Source organism: Polyergus mexicanus, unplaced genomic scaffold (assembly GCF_030449975.1).
Source record: "Polyergus mexicanus isolate NDT 795.1 unplaced genomic scaffold, iyPolMexi1.0 SCAF_6, whole genome shotgun sequence".
In the NCBI taxonomy this organism is placed as follows: domain Eukaryota; kingdom Metazoa; phylum Arthropoda; class Insecta; order Hymenoptera; family Formicidae; genus Polyergus; species Polyergus mexicanus.
Genome location: NW_027223326.1, coordinates 10,550,508 through 10,573,691, shown reverse-complemented (window position 1 = coordinate 10,573,691; position 23,184 = coordinate 10,550,508). Strand labels below are relative to the sequence as shown.

At 37.2% G+C, this 23,184-nt stretch overlaps 2 protein-coding genes across 12 annotated transcripts in view; both read left to right on the top strand.

Annotated features, from left to right (window-relative positions):
• Positions 1-2,226: 2,226 nt before the first annotated feature.
• On the top strand, positions 2,227-3,884 carry LOC138934345 (quinone oxidoreductase-like protein 2). The gene is made up of 5 exons (XM_070297970.1): positions 2,227-2,337; positions 2,521-2,712; positions 2,993-3,174; positions 3,435-3,575; positions 3,704-3,884. The coding sequence occupies exons 1-5, from the start codon at positions 2,227-2,229 to the stop codon at positions 3,882-3,884; spliced, it is 807 nt and encodes a 268-aa protein (XP_070154071.1).
• A 753-nt stretch (positions 3,885-4,637) lies between these two features.
• The window catches only part of Heph (polypyrimidine tract-binding protein 1 heph), a 356,236-nt gene continuing 337,689 nt past the window's right edge, over positions 4,638-23,184 (top strand). For all 11 annotated transcript variants that reach the window (XM_070296915.1, XM_070296914.1, XM_070296909.1 and 8 more), the window contains exon 1: positions 4,638-5,356. Coding sequence is in view for 10 of the 11 variants with exons in the window: in XM_070296914.1 (XP_070153015.1) it covers positions 5,349-5,356 (8 nt within the window). In the remaining variant the exon portion in view is untranslated. The remainder of the gene's footprint in view (positions 5,357-23,184) is intronic.

The following is a 23,184-nucleotide window of genomic DNA, read 5'->3' as shown; positions in this document are numbered from 1 at the left end:
CCAGAGATGTAGCTTCGACCTCTATCAGAGGGAGAGAAAATGAAGGAGAGAAATTCCTTCCGTTGCCGGCTAATTATTATATATCGCCGGTGCATGAGCGTAATTTTACGCTCGTTTACAGTCGTGAGACATTACGATCGTTTGTCATGCATCGTTTTAATATAACTTTAATTAATATAATGCCAAATTATCAATCAAAATTAATTTGTTTGAAATTCTTATAATAATATAATATTATTTATAATAATATATAATTTATATTAAAATAAAATTAATAACATATTTATATTTTATATAATTTAATAAATCAATAATTTGGCTTCATATCAATTAAAGCAAAACTTTAATTGATACAATAAAATGGATGAATGGGCTATGAAAAATTGAGATAAAATTTGAAAAAAATATTTTATATTCTTTTCAAATTTTTATTTTAATTTATACTTTGAATTATATCTGTAATATATTTTAATTGAAAAAATCTATTGAAAGTTATTTTATTTAATCTATTCTAGCCCATCCATTTTGAGACAACGGATCTATTTACAATCTACAATCTACAATTTACAGTTGCATCTACAACTCAAAACCAAACACTGCACATCTACAATTCAAAACAAACAAAAAATTGCATCGATTTTATACTGATTGTAATATCTAATTCGATCGTTTCTTTCCAATATTTACTAAAATAATGTAATTATAACAACGTTATATGTATATTATATTTTAACATTTTTTAATTCTTTTTGTCTATTATTATTTATAAAAACTAAATGGCGTATTTTATAATATTTTATATACATATAACGCACGCACATATAATATTCTAATAATATATCGTGAGCAGCTCTCATATACAGTTCAAATATTTAGTGTGTATATAATTTTTATTTAATTCATTTTGAAAAAAAAAACCGGAAAACTAGAATTAATATGTGTAAATAATTATACAGACCTACACGTAAAATAAATGGCGCGCGCTACTAGTGTTCTAGTAAATTTTATATTCTTCAAAAATATTTCGATAAACGAATTTCTATATCTTGGATAGTATGACAGGCGATCGTCTTTCTTTTGTAATACTCGAAAAAAGGAATCTATAGAAAATTGTCTTGTGGTAACAGGTTATAAACGATGAAGCTGCTTACTGAGTCGCAAGTCACGATCGAGAAGAAAAGTTCAAATTATTTATTTATGCGATATAATAAAGTTGTTAGATCAGCCACACTGTTGGAAAGATTCAGGAAAGCCATGGAGCCGACGTGGAGAATGCGAACCGGAAGGAAATTACGAGCCGCAGTACTACACGGATCACGTAATCTGCAATTTGAGTATATTTCCGAGAAGACGATTCAACCAACGCAGGTTCTTAACAAAATATCTTCCGCGCGATATGTCAATCTTAAATGACATCAATGAAATGATATTTCTTATTAAAAGAATTCAATATTTTGGCATCTATAAAATAGTTCAACAAAAAATCTTTTTTTTTTTTTTTTTTTTTTTTTTAACGCGAGAAAGATAATCATACATTTCTCGTATTTTTCTTTTGACGTTAAATATGATCTCTAATTTCTTCAACTTATGATGTATGCGACGTAGCTATTTGCAAGTCGGAATCGTTCTCAGCATTGAAAAGACCACGAGAAATGATTATTACCTTTCTTGTGCGTGTGGGTTTTTTCAAACTATGTAATTCAGACTATGTAATTCCGCGGCTCTTTTTGCTATTTTCGCTTCAGTTGGCGCATCGCTACTTCCTATACTCTCCACAAGTAGAATTACAATTTCTACATCTGGTCGATGTATACATATACAGCCATTAGCTGTATTCGGCGAAGCGAGTACCGGTCTCTCGGTGAACTGTGACGTCGCAGTATACTATAATGTCGCGCGACCTAATCGCGGAATTTATCACGATGATACTCGGCACGCGGTCTTGTGAAAATTTCGCTTTCACTCAGGAATCGATTCGCGACCGCGAGCAGCGCGAAGGTTAAGTGTCGCCGGCTAAAATTCATTCGCGATAGACACTTTCACCATTCGCCGTGCCCGTCGCGGATCCGCTCACGCCCTTTTCTTTTCCATTCGCGAAAGGTACGCGTGGACGTGCGCTTTTGCGGACTGACCGGAAGCGACGCGCTCCTGTGGCGCGGCGAGCACCGCAGCATCCCGGAGCCGACCGCGGTCCTTGGTTTCGAGGTGTCAGGGACGATTCTGGAAATGGGCAGACTGGCACACGAGCGGACAGGCTATCAGATGGGCGAGAAAGTCGTCGTGCACAACTATCCCGTCTGCGGCGGTCTGGCCGAGAGCTGTCTGGTTCATTACAGAGTATATAGGAAGACATTCTTTACCTTAAATGGGATATGCTAATATTTTAAGGCTAAAACATTGGCGCGAATACCGCGTGTGCGATCGCAATATTCGTAAATTTTATCACTGGCGGATATTCGCGAATATTTTTGATACGCGATAAAGCCCCGCTGAGAGAGATTAATCGAGTAACTGTTATAGGATGTGTTTAGTTTAACGGGACGAGCGTCCCTGAAAGACACGGCGATGGTCATGGATGATTATTTCTCGGCGTTGCTGGCGATGGGCCGTCGAGCTCGTATTCAGAGAAATGAATGCTTTCTCGTTAACGCGAAACATTCGCGTTCCGCCTTGGCCGTCATCGATCTCGCCATTAGAGTATTCGGTGCGAAGGTATTCGCAATTTTCTATCGATTTCATTTGAGAAATGAAAAATGACAATGGGAATTACACGCGCGTTCCTCTGCGTGAAAAATTTCTATAACTCTTAATCGATGTAATAAAAAAGAAAAGGTTTTTTTTAAATTAATGTATCGGTATTTTACGAATATCTATGTCAAATATCTTGACGCATACTTGACGCAAAATTTTGGTTTTTCATTTCACGAATAATTACCTAAGAACATCTGAATCATATCTGAGAATCAGTCTTTGTCTTTCATCTTATTGTTAGCCGATAGCTCTGTGCAACGACGCAAGGCGAGCCAAGCTGTGCGCCGACCTCGGCGCAGAGGTCGCGTGCGATAGAAATGAACTGTGCTTGCCGTACGAATTAAGAGAACTCACCGAAAAAAAAAAAGTACGGGTGATGATCGAGACCGAGGGTGGGCCATACTTCCGGAGCGTCGTCAAATGGTGTGAATCAATGGTGGTTCCTTTTTTTTTGTCTTTTTTGTGGTTTAATCGATGATCTGGTAAAAGTAGTATTGCAAGATTATAAAAGTCCAAGGCTTTTATCGAGTTTCGTTAGAAATAGCAAACAAATTGTATATACGTATATATTTACCAATTACGAATGAGTTGGAATTTTCTCCAATAGTTGGCCGCTGCGGAAAATCCGTTGCATTCGATATTACGTTATATATTATATAATTTCATTTCTTTTTTCGTCATAGCTTGAAGCACGACGGTCTAATAGCTCTTCTCGGGGATGCTCGAAATAAACGGTATCCCGATTTCTACGTCATGTCGCCGAATTACACAGTATTCACGGTCGCCGCGGAACATTATAAATTCGCTGACACACTGGTATACAGGTTAGCATTTAGATTTTCAAGATCCTCAGACGGCAAAGATAAAAAACTCGCGCACCCGTAAGAATAAAATATAACCGTAATTATGAAACATAACCGATAAAAGGAACGTGACGTTTCTCTGCCGACAGGGAGACCATGCAACATTTGTTGGACTATCACTCGGATTGCACGATTCGTCCTCGTATCTCGGCGATCTTCGGTCTGCATCGTGTCAATGATGCGTTTGATTATTACACGACAGTGCCGAGTGGAAATGTGTTGATAGATATGAAGGATCTCGATCGGTTAACTATGTGCGATGAGTTTTAAACACTTTAATAACTCCACCGTTTTGAATTTGAACTGTTATACCTTGATTGCGATATTTGCCGCGAGAGTGCGGTAGCGCCCAGAGCGCTCGCGGGTCACGTGACTCCCGCAAGAACCGCGTGCAAGAACCGGTCTTTTTAAAAGTACATTATTGATAATATTTTTTAATCGCAATTATGTCGATTTTATATTTACCTTAATAAGTAGCGTAAAAGTTCTTTGCATTTTCTTATTTCGTATATATGTATGTATGTGTCTACGGCAGGATATATCCGGTGTTAATTATCGCAATCTTACCAATTTTCGATCATATCAAATTCTCCATGTTTTCCTCCAGATAAAGTAGGTTTCCTCAAAACTAATCTATCTAATAATATATTTGGTATAAGATATGAAATATAATTGTAAGAAAAAATCGATTGGCAATATTGTTTTTGAAGAACGACATAAAAGAAATGAATAATTTTATATATATTTATCTGGAATAGATATATAATATCACTTGTGGAAACGAAGATGCAAGAAACTCGACATATATTTCAGTGTCTGAATATCGTGAACATATGTTTTTCATTTGAACTTTTGCGTCGATCCTTGTATCTGGATCATCCCGTCTCTCGTTTCGATTTTATCTCTGCCATGTCGCGTGAAGTTCGCGAATATAATATCGCTTCGAGTACGCCGCGAGATGGCGGCACCCCGCGCGAAAGGCTAGCGCACCGAGCGCGACGATGCACCTCGCGGCCGGTGCAAGTTGAAGTGAGCGGCAGCGCGTGTCCGCCTCGGCTCCGCGATTAACGCGTGTCGCACGTTATCGTGGTGCACGGCCTTCCTCGTCCTGCGACTCCCGGGTGTCGTTGATATCGCGAGCCGTATCGTCATCCTGCCGATATCTGGCGCATCTCGGTATATCGCGGATACGCAGTATTCCCGACCCCTGTCGCCTTCCTTCTCTCCGTTCGATTCGAGGAATCGTTCGTCGTCGCGAGTGACGGTACCGCGCCGCGCCTTTCTCGCGCGTGCAAGCACGCGACGGCCTGACGGAATTCGCGGAATTAGTATTCGCGCGCGTTGGTGCGAGAGAGAGAGAGAGAGAGAGAGAGAGAGAGAGAGAGAGAGAATTAAGAGAGCAGCGACGCAAGGGGGGAAAGAACGAGCGAGACGGTGTCGCGTCGTGACGGCTGTTTTCCGGTTTCCTCGCGACTCGCTCGTCATCGTCGCGCTCGATTATCCTCGTACGTTTGTTCCTTCGTCGATACGTCATCCGCTCGTATCTCTCTTGCCCGCGACGACGACGGCGGGGACGCGGACAGTGATATTACATGCAACCTGTTGTCCTCTCGCGGCACGTTCCGTGACGCTGATACGCAGCCGTGCTGAGCAACGACGTGCTGGCGGCCGACCTAACCTCGCACCCGACCTGGGAAACGCGCCGGCTCATCGACGCTCGGAGCTGACGGCAGTATGAACGGGTAAGCTGACATTCTCTCTCTCTTAAATTTACAACCCAATCTCTCGTTTTTAAACGAGGTGGAGAAAAGGAGGGAGAGAGAAAGAAGGGGAGAAGAATAGAGCGAAAATGAAACGGAAGGGAGAAGGTAAAATAAGTGAGAGCGATAAGCAGAATATACATACGAACGAGTAAAGGGTATAGCTATATGTCTCGAAACGAAATGTTATGCACACATGTAGGATTGAAGAAGAAAAGAGAGAGCGCGCTTCTAAATTATTTAGGGAAAATTATTTCGAGAAATATAAATTTATAATCTTGTATAGCTAAAATGTATATTGATTTTAAATAATATTAATAGAAAAAAATGATACATACATATATATATATATATATATATATATATATGTATGTATCATTTTTTTCATATATATATATATATATATATATATATATATATATATATATAATATAAGCCTGTTAAGTGTGTAATAAACTAATTCGATGCGACAAATAGATACAGCTTAGAGTTTACACTCTTCATAAAATGGATCGTTTAACTTTAACGTGATAGAAAGAGAAATAAAAAATGAATGATGTTTTATACATATATATATATATATATTGCGATTGGTGGAGCGAGAGGAATTGTCAGCCGTGGAGAGAAAGAGAGAAAGCGATATCAGAAGGGATGAACGAGGCTTTTCTTTATCACGTGTCATTCCTCTCCTCCTCTTTTCTCTCTTTCGTTTTTTGTCCCTCTTTTTCCGGCTTCGCCTTTGCGAATGTACATGCGAGAGCGGCTCTCTCGTCCTACCCGGCTCTCTGTGCGATCGCGTACAGTTTAGCGAGGTGAAAAGAGAAATTCACCGTTGAAACTTAATTAAGTAAAGTCCTTTAATCTTCGATATTGTATAGCAACGTCTATTTAATCACTCGTTACGCATTTGCTTTTTTTTTAATGTCCTTTGCAATACGCCGTTCGATTCGGCTCGATAATGGCTCACCAATCATATTCCATTTTTAATGATATAAAGCGAATATGAGATACGTTTCATAACAATTATAGCGGTATTCGCTCGTTTCGATCATGGCCGCTAATTCTCGCAAAGTGCAATTTCCTCGTCGCGAGAGGTTTTTGTAATAGTAAAAAAGAAAGAGAGAGAGAGAACAATTAGTTTCGGACCGAGTAATTTCTCACGAAAATCAAAGCGTATTTATCGCGGAAATCTGTTTATATGGATGTTACTCTCTCAGCTTTCGATTGGAGGGGCTGAGCTTTTTAGCCGTGTTTATAGAACCCCGGCGTACTCCGCTCGCGCATCCACGCACATTTTATGAATAATATTCGATTACACCGCGCAACAGTATCCGATATATCGTACAACACGCGTTTATTCCGCGCCGTTGGCGTCCAATGGCTTTTGCGGGCAAACAAACGCGCTTGCATCTCTATATAATCCCATTCCACTTACATTTCGCTATGGGCTGAACGTGAAACATCGTAAAACCATTGTTGTTCGTAATATTTTCGTGGAAAATAAATATACGAAAAACTTGGACAAACTTTGGACTCTCAAAGCTATTCACTGTTCTAGCTTCTAAGACTCATTCTTCGTCAAGTATTCTATGAACTTCTTATTGTTGGCGCTAAATATAACTGTTACATCCTCGGCGTTATACGTGATGTTTGACAGAAATAAAAGTCATACACACACAGGATGTAGGCCTTAGAAGCATCTGTCCTTTTAATAATAGATTCATTGGTCGCTTTGGAGATATTAATAGAATTTTAATTTGAGGTTTAATTCTAAAGACTTGTATATGATGGAAAAAGGGAAGAAAAACTTGCAAAAAAAAAAAAAAAATCTTTTCTCAATATTTTTGCTGAGGAAAAATCGACTCTAAATTGGTCAGAGAATCTGTTATTAAAAAAATAAATCCATGGTTTTTTGGGATAATCTGTATGTTATATACAGACACACGTTTAGCTTATTATGTTTATTATGTATGTCTGCAAAGTAGAATTGAACAAGAAAAAAAGTAGCGTTTTGCAAAAATATACATTACGTTTATGATTTTCGTTTGAAACTTTACAATTTTACAGAAAATACAATTCACTTGATCACGCTTAATTGAAGTAGATTTTTTTTTGTTTTTTTTTTTAATCTTATCGGTTTTTCTACTGTCGGAGTTTCCCGTTTATTAAACCGTATTGCAAAGAGTATTAATGAAACAACTCGCGTTGTGTGTTTTGCAAATATTATATATCGCGTTTAATATGATTAGCATGAATGTGAATAACTTTTTTCCCGAACGATTATCGAGTTTCACTCGTTCCGGATTTAATTCGCTCGTTTGCGCTCGATGTCGCGCGATGACGTTTGGACGACGGAACTAATTTCGAATCGTCGCGAGCCGCGCACGTGCCGATATTTCGCGCGATTTATCCGCGATAATTATGCTATTTTGCGTGACGCGGCACGCGACGCGGAATGCGTAACACGCGTTATCGCGTGTTAATTCTTCGGTCGGTATTTGACCGTGCACGTGGTAACTTCCTCCGCGCGCGAACAATCGGGTTTTATCAACCCACGGTCACGTCGAACCTTCGAATTCGATCATTTGTACCTATCATTGAATGATACAAACCTCTATAATCTATCTTTGTTTTTTTTTTATATATACGTCACATATATTTCATGTGTGTACAAGAGCGATAAGTTAATGGAACGGTCGGTTACTTATAAGTATTCGTCACCGTTGATTGACACCATTGATGATGAATCGAACGTCGTATCGTCATTAATGTTTATTACGTATTACGGCTATCGCTATATTCGTTTCACGACGGAATTAGATCCCGTCGTTTCCGAAGAAACGAGATGCAAAGTTCTGGCAAGCGATAGCCATGGATTCGCGCCAGAGGATGATTTACTCTCAAGAACGCGTGTTGAGAACGCGTTTGCGACGCCTCGTTTCATCCGATTCGTCATCGCCGATCTCAAACGGTACCTTGTTTCTTTCGTTTTCTCTTACATTCAACGTGATACGTCGAGTCAGGAAAATTCTATCGCACTTTGATACGCCGAAGTCTTACGATGATTACGAGAGGTAAAAAGAAATATTTCTTTCACATTTAAATTTATCTCCGCGAATTTTTCCTCGTCGTACTAAGATGAAACGCAATTCGATTTTTGATTCTATGTAAATCGCGTCAAATCTCACGCTGCATTTTCGCGTGAAAATGCGCGACGAAGCAACCGAATGTAGCTTAGAACCCTCTACGAATTGCGAAAGAGTCGGTTCGTGAATAATAAATTCGCACTTGGCCGATGAGTCGCTGATAATATCTTTATACGCTGTCTGTCAATACTGTCGAGGTCGCGGGCTCTTTTTCGCAACACTGGAGCCGGATGTTGCTTGCCTCTGAATTTCATGGTTCGAAGTTCAATTTTGGAGATTTATCTACATTTTATATTATGTTTATACATTTTATTATTTTATTATCAATATTATTCCTATAATTTTCTTGTATTAATTGTGTATGAAACATTATTATACTTATGTACAATTTATCAGTTGAGATTTTTATCGCGAATAGATTTTGTCTTAAATTGTGATTATTAATCGGATAAAAATAATTTTGTCATCTTTGCCTGATGCACTTCATTGACTTAATATTAATTGAGATAGACAGTACCGAGTAAATATAATGAAATACATGCAAATGTGATGACACATCTTCTCATATATGGAAATATCCTTGCGGACGTGCGGAATCGTCCGACGAAAACGCACCGTTCAATTATATATATTCATCTTATGACACGATAACGTCGCATCATTACGCATACGACGAGTGAATGCTGACAGAGTTGTACCGACTATCTCCGTATTTCTGATATTATGCTTTACTACGGCTGCCATTGATGGAGCCGTGAGAGGCCGGTGCCGTTTAATCAGGTGATTCGCTGAAATTACTAGATACGAGCTTTCGCGGGATAATGGAAACATCGCGCATCAGACTCTAGATAAGAGTTGGTACATTCGTATATTTCTTCGCAATACATCGATTTATTTCTCCGTTCGTTTCGCGAATAGTTTTAGTCGGGTGCTTTGGGATTATACAATTTGTATCTCGTAATTATCGAATGTTTCTTCGATCGCGAATTTTATGGGAAACTAAATTTTCCATCTAATAAAATTTTATTAAGTCACTATGGATTTTTTTCATTCTCAATATTACTTGATAGTTAAGTTTAAATTAATTTTTCGTTGAAAAAAAATTCAATTGGAACTTCATACGATTTCAATTATTTCGCTGCATCCTGTCTATTCGTTACAAATAAAAAAAGACGCATCACGGTAACGCAAAACGCATTCGACCGGCGGAGCTACGCGCCAATTTGGCCGACGAGAGAGAGAGAGAGAGAGAGAGAGAGAGAGTAAAACTCGAAAGAGAGGGGGAGAGAAACATGCGGCGATGCAATTTTATCGCCGCGAAACACTGTTCGTCCCTGTTGCGGTAATCACCGCGTATTCATGTCGCGGAAGTGTCCCCTCTTTCGTTCACACGTGTACACCTGTACGAGTCACGCGCGGCGTCTTGCCAAGTACGATTTAAATGTAACTCGTGGGATATGATGAGAGAGAATCGTGTATGTACCTCGTTAGAGATCTCGCGGGATCACGCAATACAAATATCCGAGCCGGATCCGCCGAGTGTTTTCGCATACGCGAAACTTTTCATTTACACATTAAAAATCTTATCGTATATATAGCTTTTTATATATTTCGCCATAAAAGCCTACACATAATAGCGTGATCGGAAAATTAGCGGGCGAATAAATCGAAGATGGGAAGGATAGAGGAACGAATTCTTCTCATTTAAAATCTGATTAAATGCGCTCGATCGCCGCGGTATCGTGCGGCCGTTCGGTCGGGCCGTTAACGACACTATTGTTTCATTATACGCATTACGAGCATCTACACCCGACGTTACACATCGGCTCTTCATGCGTGCGTGCGTGCGCGCGCGCGTACCGCGGGTCAAACTTCACGCATCGCCGCAACTTCATAGACTCGCCGTGCGATGAATGCGTAACGCCCGCATGTGCGAGAGCGCGCTCCCGCATCTCGGTTGTTATCGGCGCGTTCATCGAACCGCGTGCACCAAACCCTCTGTCTTTCTCTGGGTAAACGCTTATCGGGCCTGCTACGCGCGATGATAATTAAAATAGACAAGACTCGGCGCGCGATAGTTGTACGCAAATATCTCGACCGCGCCATCGACAACCGTCATCGTCGCGGCGATATTCCGGCGGTATTTGACGACATTTCGCGACGTATCCTTCATTATCGCGAAACGCGGCCAAAGCGCGGCGAGTAATTATTACATACACGGAAAATTGATCGGAGAATCCATTACGCTTCTTTTACGCGTTGATGTATAAATGATAGAATAAATATTAAAAAAAAAAAATTTATATTTCTTCACCTTTCTTCGTTTCCTTTCCGCATTTAATGACGCGATGACGAGACTGCGGTATAAAATCTATTTGAAATTGATAATTATGCCGAATTGTATCGCGAAATTCATCTTTTTTTTCGAAATGTTATTTAGATATGAGATTTTATCTACATTATCTACTTTTTTTTTTTTTTTTTTTAGATAAAAGTTGCGAATGTGTGATATGCGCCTGTTTGGAATTGAAAGCGCTCGCGATTAATCTGTATCTTTTTAATAATAAGAAATTAATTATTTTTAAATGACAGCGGAAGATTGACATCATGTGCTTGTCCATTTATCGCACAATGTCGTTATTAATTTAGTATTAATTTAGAATACGTTTTATCATATCATTTTGCCTATATATTAAAAGCAATCGTAAACGAAACGGTATTTTTAAATGTCGACGAATTTAATTTCCAACACAGTTTAATGATCAATTAACATATGTATAGTTGTTCACTTTCCGCCTTAATACGTATATATATGGGATATTTAGTCACCGCGCAATAAAATATGCCATTTTCGAGGACATACGAGCAGCCTGGTCGGCATTCATCCTGGCTTTGTCGTAAAATGTACCTGCTCGACGTAACGACTCAGGATTTCATATAGAGTGTTCATGAATTATCACTATTTTCGTTGAATGCGGGTACTAAAAGTTAAATGAAAAAAAAAAAATATATATATATATATATATTTTAAACGATGACATATAGAAGATTGTATCATGTGCTTGTCAATCTATCATATCATGTTGCTGTTAATTGAACATTAATTTAAAATATATTTTATGAGATATTGTTTCGCGTATATATTTAAATAAATCATAAATAATATAATGTTTTGAGCGAATTTAATTTTCACACGTACAGTACTAAATTAAAATAAATTGAAATTATTTTGCAATTACGAATGATGTTTGCTTTAGCAGATTGTTACATTTTATTAGCCATCAAGATATTTTATATCAAAAAGTTGTTTAATATTTAGAAAAAAAATACTTGATTGAATGAAGAATTAACTCTGAATTATCGAAACGAAGCGATAGTTGACACGGGAATGCTTATGATAATAATTAGGAAACATATTGCGTAGTGACGGAACGCGTCCGGCGGTCCTCCCGCAATTTCTACGATACTATGATGGAATAATAAATTAATAATCGCACGCGAGTACGTTCCGACTTTACGTCCATGAAAATGAACGGTCGACGGATGCGTGGAATTTTATTAACGATCGTAACGCACTGACAGGCCGATATTTGATGGTTACCCGGGTTACGATGCAGAGACGCGCGAGCACACGGGTTAGTTAAAATTGACACACCGTCTCCCAAACGCATTTGTACTTCCATTGATATTGCGATGTAACGGGTCGACGTTTTACACATTGACGTCATCTTGTATTGTTGAATTCTCTCGTACTCCGCCTTTCACTTCGCTTGGTTTATGGATTGTTGGGTGTGAGTGACGTAACGTAGAGATAAGTGTGAGTAATTTTCGCATCTCTCGTCGAAAGAAAGTCGAATGACAATTAACGCGAGGTAAAAAAATATTTATCGCGACGCGATCGAATCTCATCTGTCAAGCGGATCTTATATCTCGAAAATCATCGTTCTAGGGAAAATGCCGATGAAAAGGATAGAGGAGAGAGAGAGAAGAAGGGGGGTGGGGATATCTCGACTCGAGAAGCCGTTCCGATATTCCGATCCTAAGGGCACACAAAACTCGAGGATGATGCGCAAATGACAAATCGTTCGGCAAATAATAAATCGGGGGCGGCACTTGGCCTGGGATTCGGAGGGTCGACAACAGCGAGGCGAGGTCGAGAGTCGCGTTTACGCGTAACGTAGGTCGGCGAGGTATTGAATATTCCTCACGTCCTCCACGTTTACGTCAGCCTACGCTAAGCCGGTAAGATCTGGACGGAATATTTCCATCCGGAGTTGACGAAAATTCGATTCTCGCGTGATCTACTAGGTTATATCGTGTTAGATGACCCTGAAGCTTTTTCGACAATGATGTTAACGATAATATTTGGGGATTAAGTCATCTGTCATAAATGCCGAAAATGGAAAAAAGAGTTATTTACAATTGTTGTTGGATAAAATTGACAAATTAGTCATAAAGTGTGCTTAATTTTTGTATTATTTATGCTTAATTATTTCATTGAAGAGAACCATCATCAAACATAATAAATTATATAAATACTTATTATCGATAAGGTGGAGAAAAAAAAGGGTAAGATAGATTAAAAGAGAAGAGAAGAAAAAGATCTTCAAGGAAATTTTCAAAATAAAAATAAAACAAATATTCCCAAGTATCGCAATCCCTTTTTACTTTCTTAGATTATTCGTTGACTAAAGTGACCAATTTATTGTACGTGATTCGAAGAGTGTAGAATTACATTATTTTTATTTAATGCATTTATAAAAATGAAACATTTCGTTATCAATTATTCTCGGAGAACGTCAATATTCGAGAGAGATATCGATTCTCCCCGCAATCCTCCTGCACGTATCAAATTTACGTTGATATTTCGAGCATCTCCTAATTATTCCGCGATTCCTGCAGGCGAATCGTAAGCGCCGAGGGAAGAGGAGAGACTGTGTTTCTAGTTTTCGACGTTATTATGTTAATTTGGTATCGAATAGTCCAGGAGGAGGAGGAGGAGGAGAGGTGAAATCGGATTTGCGCGCTTCGGGGTCGGGCGTGAACGTCTCACCGTCGTTCAATGCACAAAGTGGGGTGGGGGGGGGGGGGAGAGTGTAGGATTCTCTAATCTCGTTTTAAGAGACCGGGAGATGCACAGTCGCTCGCACGTGGCTGCTAGTGCCGGTTTCTCGGGTTCATCGGGATTTAGCCGGCGATATTATATTACGCGATGGACGTAAAATCAAAGGCAAAGAGGCGCATGAAGGGATGCCCGTTGTTCATTTCATCGATCGTACGTTTCTCGATGCGGGTATCCATATTAAATTTTTTTTTTTTTTTCCCCCCGTAAATAAAGATTTTTGCGGAGAAATGGATGAATATTTGAAAAGGGAATACGTTTCGATATGTGACAATAATTCTGATTGATAATCTACGACGTTGAATTTTTTGCGAAAATAAAAATTTTTTTTTCTGTAATTTAAATTCGATTGAGTAATGATTGGCAGTGTGATTAATAATTAGTAGCGACTATATATAAGACTATATAAATTCTTAGAAGAAATAAAAATTTGGAAAAAAATATATTTTCTATAAAGAATTGTATACGATTTATCCTGCGATGATCACATATTTTTTCGATACAATGGAATTTGGAAAAATTATTGTCGATTCTTCTTTAAATTTATAACATTAAATATCTCCGTAGCTTAGGTAGAAATTAAAATTTTGCGAAAGCAAAATCTACCGAGAGTTCAATGAAAGCTCTTATCACCAGTTCGCATCCCCCGAAATTCGATACAATTCGCTTCAAAAATTTTGACGCTGCCGCATGAATGCAACCTACATTCTCGCAAGTTTTGCTTCAAGTATCCGTAATGGAGAGATGGTGCGCGATACTTGGAAATACATCCCGTGTACATCCTTCTTTCCTTTCGATCGAGTGAGCTGCTACTGTATGCTGCCTATCTGGGGGCAAACGTATCCTTCGACCGGAAATCCTCCGTCGGGATTAACGGCTGGGAATGGACAGTTGGGCCGCAAACGAAAAACCTGTGGGAAGGGGGTGGGAGGGGAAAGGGGATACAAGGGAGTGGCGAGAGGAATTCGTCTACACTGACAATGAGAGAGCCCTCTCGATAGCACGCGACCTCTCCTTCGTTCGTTCATTCGTTTCAATTTCGATCGCCCGTATGCAAGAGAGAGAAAGAGAGATAGAGAGACGAGGATACGGACAGAGAAAGAGAGACTTTCGCGCGTTCGCGAAAGATTAGTTATGCGTTGGTTAAAAAGTCAATCAAACGTAAGAATAATACAGAATAAATTTTCTCTTTCTTTTCCCTTATACCGATCGACCGATTTTTTTTTTTTTTTTTTTTTTTTCTTCCTGGAATGAGATACCGTTGTTATTTGCGAATGAAAATGATATGAAGCCCAAACTCAAAATATATATATAACAGATAGATATTGGCCGTAAATTGGATATTCGATATCGTTTTTCGTGATTGCCACGCGCGCTTTGACCTTGCCTCCAGTTTAGAAGGAAAATGCGGATAGTAAATGCATCGCGATCTCCGACCGAGTTTTTTCACGATAATGCATTTCTCATGTTTTCTCACTCATCACATTTCTCATGTTTATATTCTTTTTTTCTTATACTAGAATAAAAGTTTTCATGTATATCTTGACAGTAAATCCCGATAACGGAATTAATTATTCGAACGATTATATATTCTCGGTATAATATAAAAAACTAGTTACTTAAATCCTTCTCAACTAAAAATTAATTACTGGCTTGTACCATGATTTGAATGTAATATATATTTTCACTTATATATATGTTTATTATATGATAAAAAAGGGAAAGAGGAATTTTTTTATATTTTATCCACGCACTATTATATCGAAAATATAAAGATACAATGAAAAATGAAACAATGGGGAAAAAAAAATGTCATCTGCAATTAAATATTATCGATTCGCTAAAATAATCTCTCTCTTTTCGGAGTCAATAGTTTTTAAAATTTTAAATAGTCGTGTCATGAACAGACTAGCCGTTATAAAGCCATTGCAGAACGAAATTAATATTTCTGTCCAATTAATTTTAATTCAAAGCGAATGCAACCCATTTTAATATTTGAATCGTGCAGCTAAATGATTTAAAAGACTGATAAAATATCGCATGCATAATTTATACTATTTCGGTATATATATATATATATATATCAAATAGTATATCAGTTTTCTACTTTTAGTTCGATATCTTATGGTATATTGACACGCATTTTCATCTTTTTAGATGTGCGACGGTGAATGACTAACTTTTTTATCGAAATTATCGATTTTATCGCGTCAAATATTTTAAATAAATCTAAATCTCATTTCAGATAAAAAGAGTAAGCTACAGATTTTGTGCGTCTCGCGTCCATTTAAAGCTTATTGATATTGCTAAATATGCTATTAAAAAAAATTGTTTGAGGAGATGTAGCGTGTAAGTTATTTCGTCTGGCTATCTGTTGATGTAAAAATCTCACGGTCGATTAACTGCGAATTAACCGATCTCGCCTTCATATCTTTTTGCCCTCGTTATAGAGAGATAACTTTTCTTCTCTAGATCGCTTTCCTTCAATCTCTTCATCGTATCTTCGATAAAATCTCTCCCTTCTAATATCCCTGTAAATAGAATTCAAATTTGGATTTATGGTACAATTAGATGAAAATTAATTATAAATTAATTAATTATAGTTGAACCTGTTGGGAGAAATAAATTAATGTTAAAAGCTTTATTTTAGTACATGTATTTGAAAAAAAGAATAAACTTTTAATTGCTTCCTTTTTAAAAATAAAAGTGCACCTCGTTGTTGAAACTTTCTTCGTGTCAAGGAAAATTTGTTTGTGTCAAATTTTTATAATGCTGCGAAATAAATTTAAAGGATATCCGAAGACATTCTCGTAAAAATAACTACAAAAGTAAATTTTATCGAAAAAAAATTAGCTGCTCGCCCAATTAATTCTAAATTAATTGCAGCATTTAGTTGCCTTTAATATTTCGAAGCAATTCAAATTTTCAGTGCTTTATTAATGATTGCATCTGAATTTACACGTACACGCATATGCATCCTTGGATTAAAATTATCAACGGATCTCGCGTATATTAGTTTCAAACTTAGGATAGAATCTTTCGGTCCACATGCTTGCACGCTTATAAGAATAATGAATTTATGAGATTTAATTGATAACTATAAAAACTTTTAATTAAAAGCACGTTATAAATCAAATTTCCTCTCTGGTCGTACAAAAATGGAAAGCCATTAATAAATGGTTTAATAAATGTCGGTATCGTGATGGCAATGTAAAATATTTAAATCTCTTTGGTATCGAGTGTATTTCGATATGTTGCACATGCATAGGAGAGACAGGGGTGGAAAGGGGCAGATGGCTGTAAATCACGTGACGCCGCCTGCTCTTTGCTTTGTAAAACTGTACCGGTTTTCGTTTTGGAGTGCATGCATCATTTGCTGTAAATCGAATCCTCTCATTTTGAAATGGAGTTCTTTCCTCTGTAATGGTGAAGTGGAAGAAAAAAATGAGTTGAGTATTAGATATTATGACGGTCTGCCGTTTACTTTACTGCGTCTCTTTAATCAATACGAATCTAATACGCATAACAATTTTACGATTGTAGGTGTAGTTGAATGGATGCGTTGTTTTGCCAAATTAACTGAAAATGTCGAGAAAACGCGAACGAGGACAAACTAGCAGTTTAACTTTGGTTAATTCGAGTTCCCGAGTGAGTTGTACGAAGTGTGTAGGAATGTAATTATACGTCGCGCCGTATTAAAAACAAGGAGCGATGATTAGTATGCAAACGAGAGAGGCTGCCTCGTTATGTACCGGGGAAAACTGTATAGCATCGGCTTCGTCAACGCGCCTTGGAGACAGACCGGGACTGTCTGGGACTGCACGTGTGACGCAAGCTGACGATATGGAAACACAGTCGTTGGACCGAGATGGGATAAAGATAAACGATTAAAATGCTAATTCTTTTCCACGACGCGCACGTATGAGCACATTCTTGCTTCATACGCAAAAATTTGCTTAGTTTCCGATCGAAGTTACATATATATTACGATAGATGTAGTATTACAAAAGTTACATTACAGTATATTTTACGGAAGATTGCAATGCAAAATGTGGATACCGCTTCGGCAATAAATTACGTCGAGAATTCATAAAATCTGGAAGAAACGACATAAATCACCGTAAATCTGATTAAAATACTATTTTTATTCCGGGAGATACACGCGGTTAGTTAGCTGATAAATTTAATTTCGCAGTCGCAGGACACAAGTTTGTTAATTTTTAAATATAAAAGTTAAATACATAAATCTGCGAGAGTGAAAGAGATAAAGACAAAATAAAAAATTGAGGTGCTCTATCTCTTTTTACGGCTTGATCCATATAAACGAAATTTTTGTTAAAAACTACTGCTATGAATTATACAAAAATATTATTATTTTCTTCATTAAAAATTTAATTTAATTTAATTTAATTTAATTAAGAGCGAGGTGTCGAATTTTCATGAAGATGGTGGATTCTTCACGCATTTCGAGAGTCCTCAGTTTAGAATCTGTGACATACGTGCGACATGCAAACATATAACCGCGGACATTCGAAAACAACTTGGTGATATTTGCGCTTTCTCGTGACGAATTCAATATATATTCTTAGTTATGTTTTTATCGTGTTTAAGGAAGCATATATGTTTCTCGGACAAAAAAATAGCATATTTCATGATTTTTTTTCAGCGAAAATATAAAAGCTGCGAGGATCGATTTTTTCACGAATAAAAGTACACATTTTAGATTGCATTCTCTGATTTTTGTTTATTATTTATATGGAAAGTACTTTCCATACAGCCTCTCGCCCTAGGCCCTGCATGTTTTGCGGTACCCGCGGAATTTCCGAGCTGGTTCATCTGAAACAAAGAAATAAAAAAAAAAATTCATAAAATCAACCGGCGCCATATTTCTCCCCCATAAGATTCGTTCCGCATCGCCGAACTTAATCGTCGTTACTCACGATTTATCTCAGAGATCTTTCTCTCTCTCTCTCTCGTGAAGTTTTGTATCTTTTACCTATGGAAAATCACCGCGGCTCGATAATTGCACCACGGATTATTGTATATCCGACGTTTCTACCTTCTTCCCTCTTTCCCGGGATCGTAAACGATGTCTACCCGTAATTACCGACTTCTATTGTCGAAGTTCCCTGTCTTGTCGCGGCACGAAACACTGAGTTTGTCAAATACGTCAAGATTCAAAAGTTATACGTTTCTATTTAAGTCGATGCCGTGAGCGCGCTGTCGTTAATAAATCAGGGGTGTTGTAACAAGAAAGTCTCTCTCGCCTCACTTTGTAAATGCATAGAGCGCATAACAGGAGGCAGTTTAAGAAACTTGTGTGAACGTACCGTAATTATATTCAAGTTTTAAAATGTATATTAAATTGTAGATATATTGAAAGTGCTGAGACTCACTTTTATAACACAAGTTCTACGTTCGTAAATTTTTTACGCGAGAAATACCGGAAAAGATTTTTCCTTTAACCCGGAAATGATCACCTACTGCTATAAACAAGAATTACAAAAAAATACGTAGAACGCATCACTGTTTTGCGTTTTGAAAGCCGCTTAAGCCCCTTCGAGATACCCGCCTGCAAATACTCGTTCGATCGTGAATCGTAAATTCGAGCCAGCTCGGTGGTCGGATTAACGGCGGGGTAACGAATAATAATTGCTCTCGCCATTGGAAGTTGTTGCGCTATTCGTTGAAAATCAAAGCCTAAGCTTCAATTAATAACGTTTCGCTAAACTGGGAAAATATTATATCGCCCGATATTCGATCTAAAAGCATAAATTCTCACGCGGTTTCTTTCTGGGATTTTATCTCGACCAAGTTGAAAACAAGCTTTTATTATACTCGCCGACGTGAATATTATTTCACGCTCGATAAATTGAATTGGAGAAAAATATTGCGGTACAATTATGTCATCCCTTCCCGCATTTCCGGATCGATATTTTCTGATTTTGTGTAACTTTTTGAACTGGTACTTTGCGCTCTTCGTGCGTAGAACAGCAAAGCGAGAAGTTTCAAATATACTTGTTAAATACACACATTTTGCTTGAAATTTTTCTACCGTGCGCCCGAGATGTATTAAGGCTCCGTTTCGTTGTTTCCGTGGACATGTTTCCAGAATTTCAATGTCGAATGAAACGATAACATTGTTTTATAATAATTTGTTGGAATTAAGAGTAACGAAATAAAGGAGGCAGCCGCAGGCATCGCGGCGCGATGACGAAAAATTATGAAAGAAATCTCTCTCCTATTTTTTTTTTCGTCTCTGGTATTTCTTTCAGATAAGATTTTAAAAGAGAGAGAGAGAGAGAGAGAGAGAGAGAGAGAGAAAGAGAGAGAGCATGATTGATATTACAAATAAATGGATCGTAAAAGAATTGAGGAACAAATTTTGTGATTCTCTCATATATCGTTCGTAAAATAAAGTATATATTAATGTTGAGACTTAAATCTTTAGTAAAACTTATATCAATTTTGTCGAGATTGAATATTAAGAAATTGATAAATAAATGAAGCAGAAATTGGCTCATGTCCTTAGAAAAATCCAAGCGATAATATTCAAACCTGTAAAAATACTGATGTTTGTGTGATAAAGTACTATACTTTCTGTAATCATAAAAATCACTGTCAGCAAGAAAACTCATTTCAACTTTTACTTATATCTTCTTCAGATTGATTACTGACTCAGTAATTGATATAATATTGATATAAGGTGATTGATATAATAATCGATGATTGATTATGGACTACTTTGTGGAGTGCTTTATCATAAACATATAAATACTTAACAAAATAATAATAATATATCATAATTAACAAAATTATTGTTCCTTATACTGTTTGGTACTTAAATCGAGAGTGTATAAATCAGAACGTAAAATTAGATTGCGATTTCGCAGCCAAGGATCAGTCAAACTTCTCTGCAATCGCACACAGCAGCCAAGGAAATGAAATCTTTAGCAGCAATTTAGTAATGCTGTTGGCTTTTGTTCTTCTCCCGATTTTTCCCGAGTTTACCACGTATTCTATATAAGATTGTTCGATAACTCGAAAACTATACATTTAGTTACAATCTGACAGCTTGTAATTTCATGTAATCGTGTTTAGATTCAAATAAAAAATATTTTAAACATATCCAATTTTCTCTTTTATATCAAATAAAAATTTGCCGCATCCGGAAAAAAGATCTCGGTTCTCTCGCAACGTTGAGTTTTTCTTTCATAGCATATTACCACATAAAATGCATGAAAAGACAGCTTGACTTGCTTAATTCGCGTGTAGCCTGTGTAGACAGTGTGCACGTTGGCTATTCTATTTCTTTAGTTAATTTCAATTCCTTTTGCGAGAACAATATATTATCCGCTCTTGACCCTCTCATCGTTATAATTAGTCGTCATACAATAAGGTCGGACGCGAAGGGTATTAGGACGAGGAAGATTGGGTGGGTGTGTCATGAGCGGCTTTAATATTTAATCGCGTTTAACGCAAGCATACTGGGTCGCTTTTAATTCTGTTTGTTTCGCGGAAAAGCGAATTTCCCGGACGGCTTTCCTCAAGGGATCGCGCAAAGGATTCACGAGATTGCTATGGATCCTTCGAGCTATAATCTCTCTTTCTTTTTCTCTCTCTTTCTTTATTTGTACTCTCTCACATTTAATATTTTCTATTTAGAGGATCAAGGAAGACATACGTCTAAATATACAAGCGCATGAATTATATGTATAATTTTGTTAATTGATTTTTTGACAGAGAATCGTTTCAAAATCAGTTTTTTGCATATTTTAATTTTTAATGTTAAATATCCCGGTAATATATTAAGCTTAAAAAATAAAATTTCTATTGAGCATGATTCAGTTGAAATTAATGAAATAATTATACATTGCTACTAATGAAACAACAATATCTCTATTCATACCTTTGAGATTTAATTGATCAAAACTGAGATTAAATATGTACTTTTATTCTACGTTTATTTAATTTGAGACGAATAAAATTATTACCGTTATATTTAACGATACATTTCACTCTATTTCATCGTACTTTTTTGTCGAAAGCATGGCATTAACGTATTCAGTAGGCAATCTAAAGTTTTAATCAAGCGCGGTTTTAAAAAACACGCAAGGGTCGCATATGTGTGAGCGTCGAAATTAACAGCGCTTCATCTCTCTTACCGCGTCCTCCGACTCACATGTTTTACCTGCGATAACTAGATAATCAAGTTCGATGAAAAAATTAAATTCGTTACACGTGCAAAATATGACTCCAAAAACTACGCGAGTGTCTGGAAGTTATAAAATATTAGAGCTGCATACATTTTTCTTTACCTCCTACTAACTCCCATAACTATCAAGCTCCACACAATCACGTTATTACCCACAAGGATGATGAATTATCTCATATACATTTTGCGAGAATCGTAATATTCTCCTTTGAATCTCTCTCAAAACAAAGTATCGATGATACGACACGCGAATTTCATACAATTTATTTAATTTTTTTAAAACATTAGTTTTATATTTTAAGATTGTGTTATATTTTATTTCATATTCCTTCTTTTATCGCATTTTCTATTTGTTCATTTATTTAAACAACAAGCACGATACTTTCCTTAGTTTTCGTAGCCTCAGAATTATAACGAAGGTGAACCTCATACAACGCCCATAGGGTTAGTTGGAGGGTTAATGAGAAAGAAGTCCGCGACGCGTTGACGAGATTTCGAGGAAAATTTCGGGCGTTATAATAATAATTATATTTACCTGACAATCCGATCCACATGATGGTGCTCATGTACTTTACGAGCCAGCTATCATCGCACGCGTTTACGTGTCCTCGTTCTTGACAATCCGGGTCCTAATGGGATCGTAAACATTTGCGTATGAAGATCAAATAAAATACCTCGCTGATGTCATCGTACCGTATTGTAACGTCATCGATTTGTGTTGCCAATCGCGCTCGGTAAACATCGATTTTATGTGCAGCACTGTTTCTAATAAATTTAGTAAATGTATATTCTCTAAATTATATAAATTATATGTATTTTCTAAATTTTATATATATATATATATTTTACTTTATTTCTTTCCTAAATTTACTGGCAAAATATTCTGATACTAAAATGAAGAGATTTACAAGTAAAGATAATCAGTTTAACTTCTGACAAAGGTACGTACATATAATAATATTATACAATAGTATATATTTATAATATATATTAATGTTAATTTTTTAAATATATATTTTTCTTAATTATATAAATTGGTATCTCGTAAAAAGATCTAATTACGCACGTTTAAAATAATATGATACGTACGCTGATTGCGGCAAATAGACGCAATTTATTTAAGATCTCGCGCATCTCGCGTCGCGTCGCGTCGCGTTTGTACGACGGACACCGCTAATCGCGCGGGGATACAAAGTAGAGGAGATGGGATGTCCACCGTCATCGTCGCCGGGTTCATCCGGGAAGCCTTCAAGATCCTGGCGATTACTCTGCCCTGGATTTTTTGAAATTAGCTCCGCCACCTCGGTGCGCCCGAAGTAATCCCCCA

Excerpts from the sequence above, each read along its gene's own strand:
- LOC138934345 (XM_070297970.1), top strand. The coding sequence starts at position 2,227 with ATGGGCAGACTGGCACACGAGCGGACAGGCTATCAGATGGGCGAGAAA. Across the intron at positions 2,713-2,992 it reads TTAGAGTATTCGGTGCGAAG|CCGATAGCTCTGTGCAACGA; the intron begins GTATTCGCAATT and ends TCTTATTGTTAG. Across the intron at positions 3,576-3,703 it reads GCTGACACACTGGTATACAG|GGAGACCATGCAACATTTGT; the intron begins GTTAGCATTTAG and ends CTCTGCCGACAG.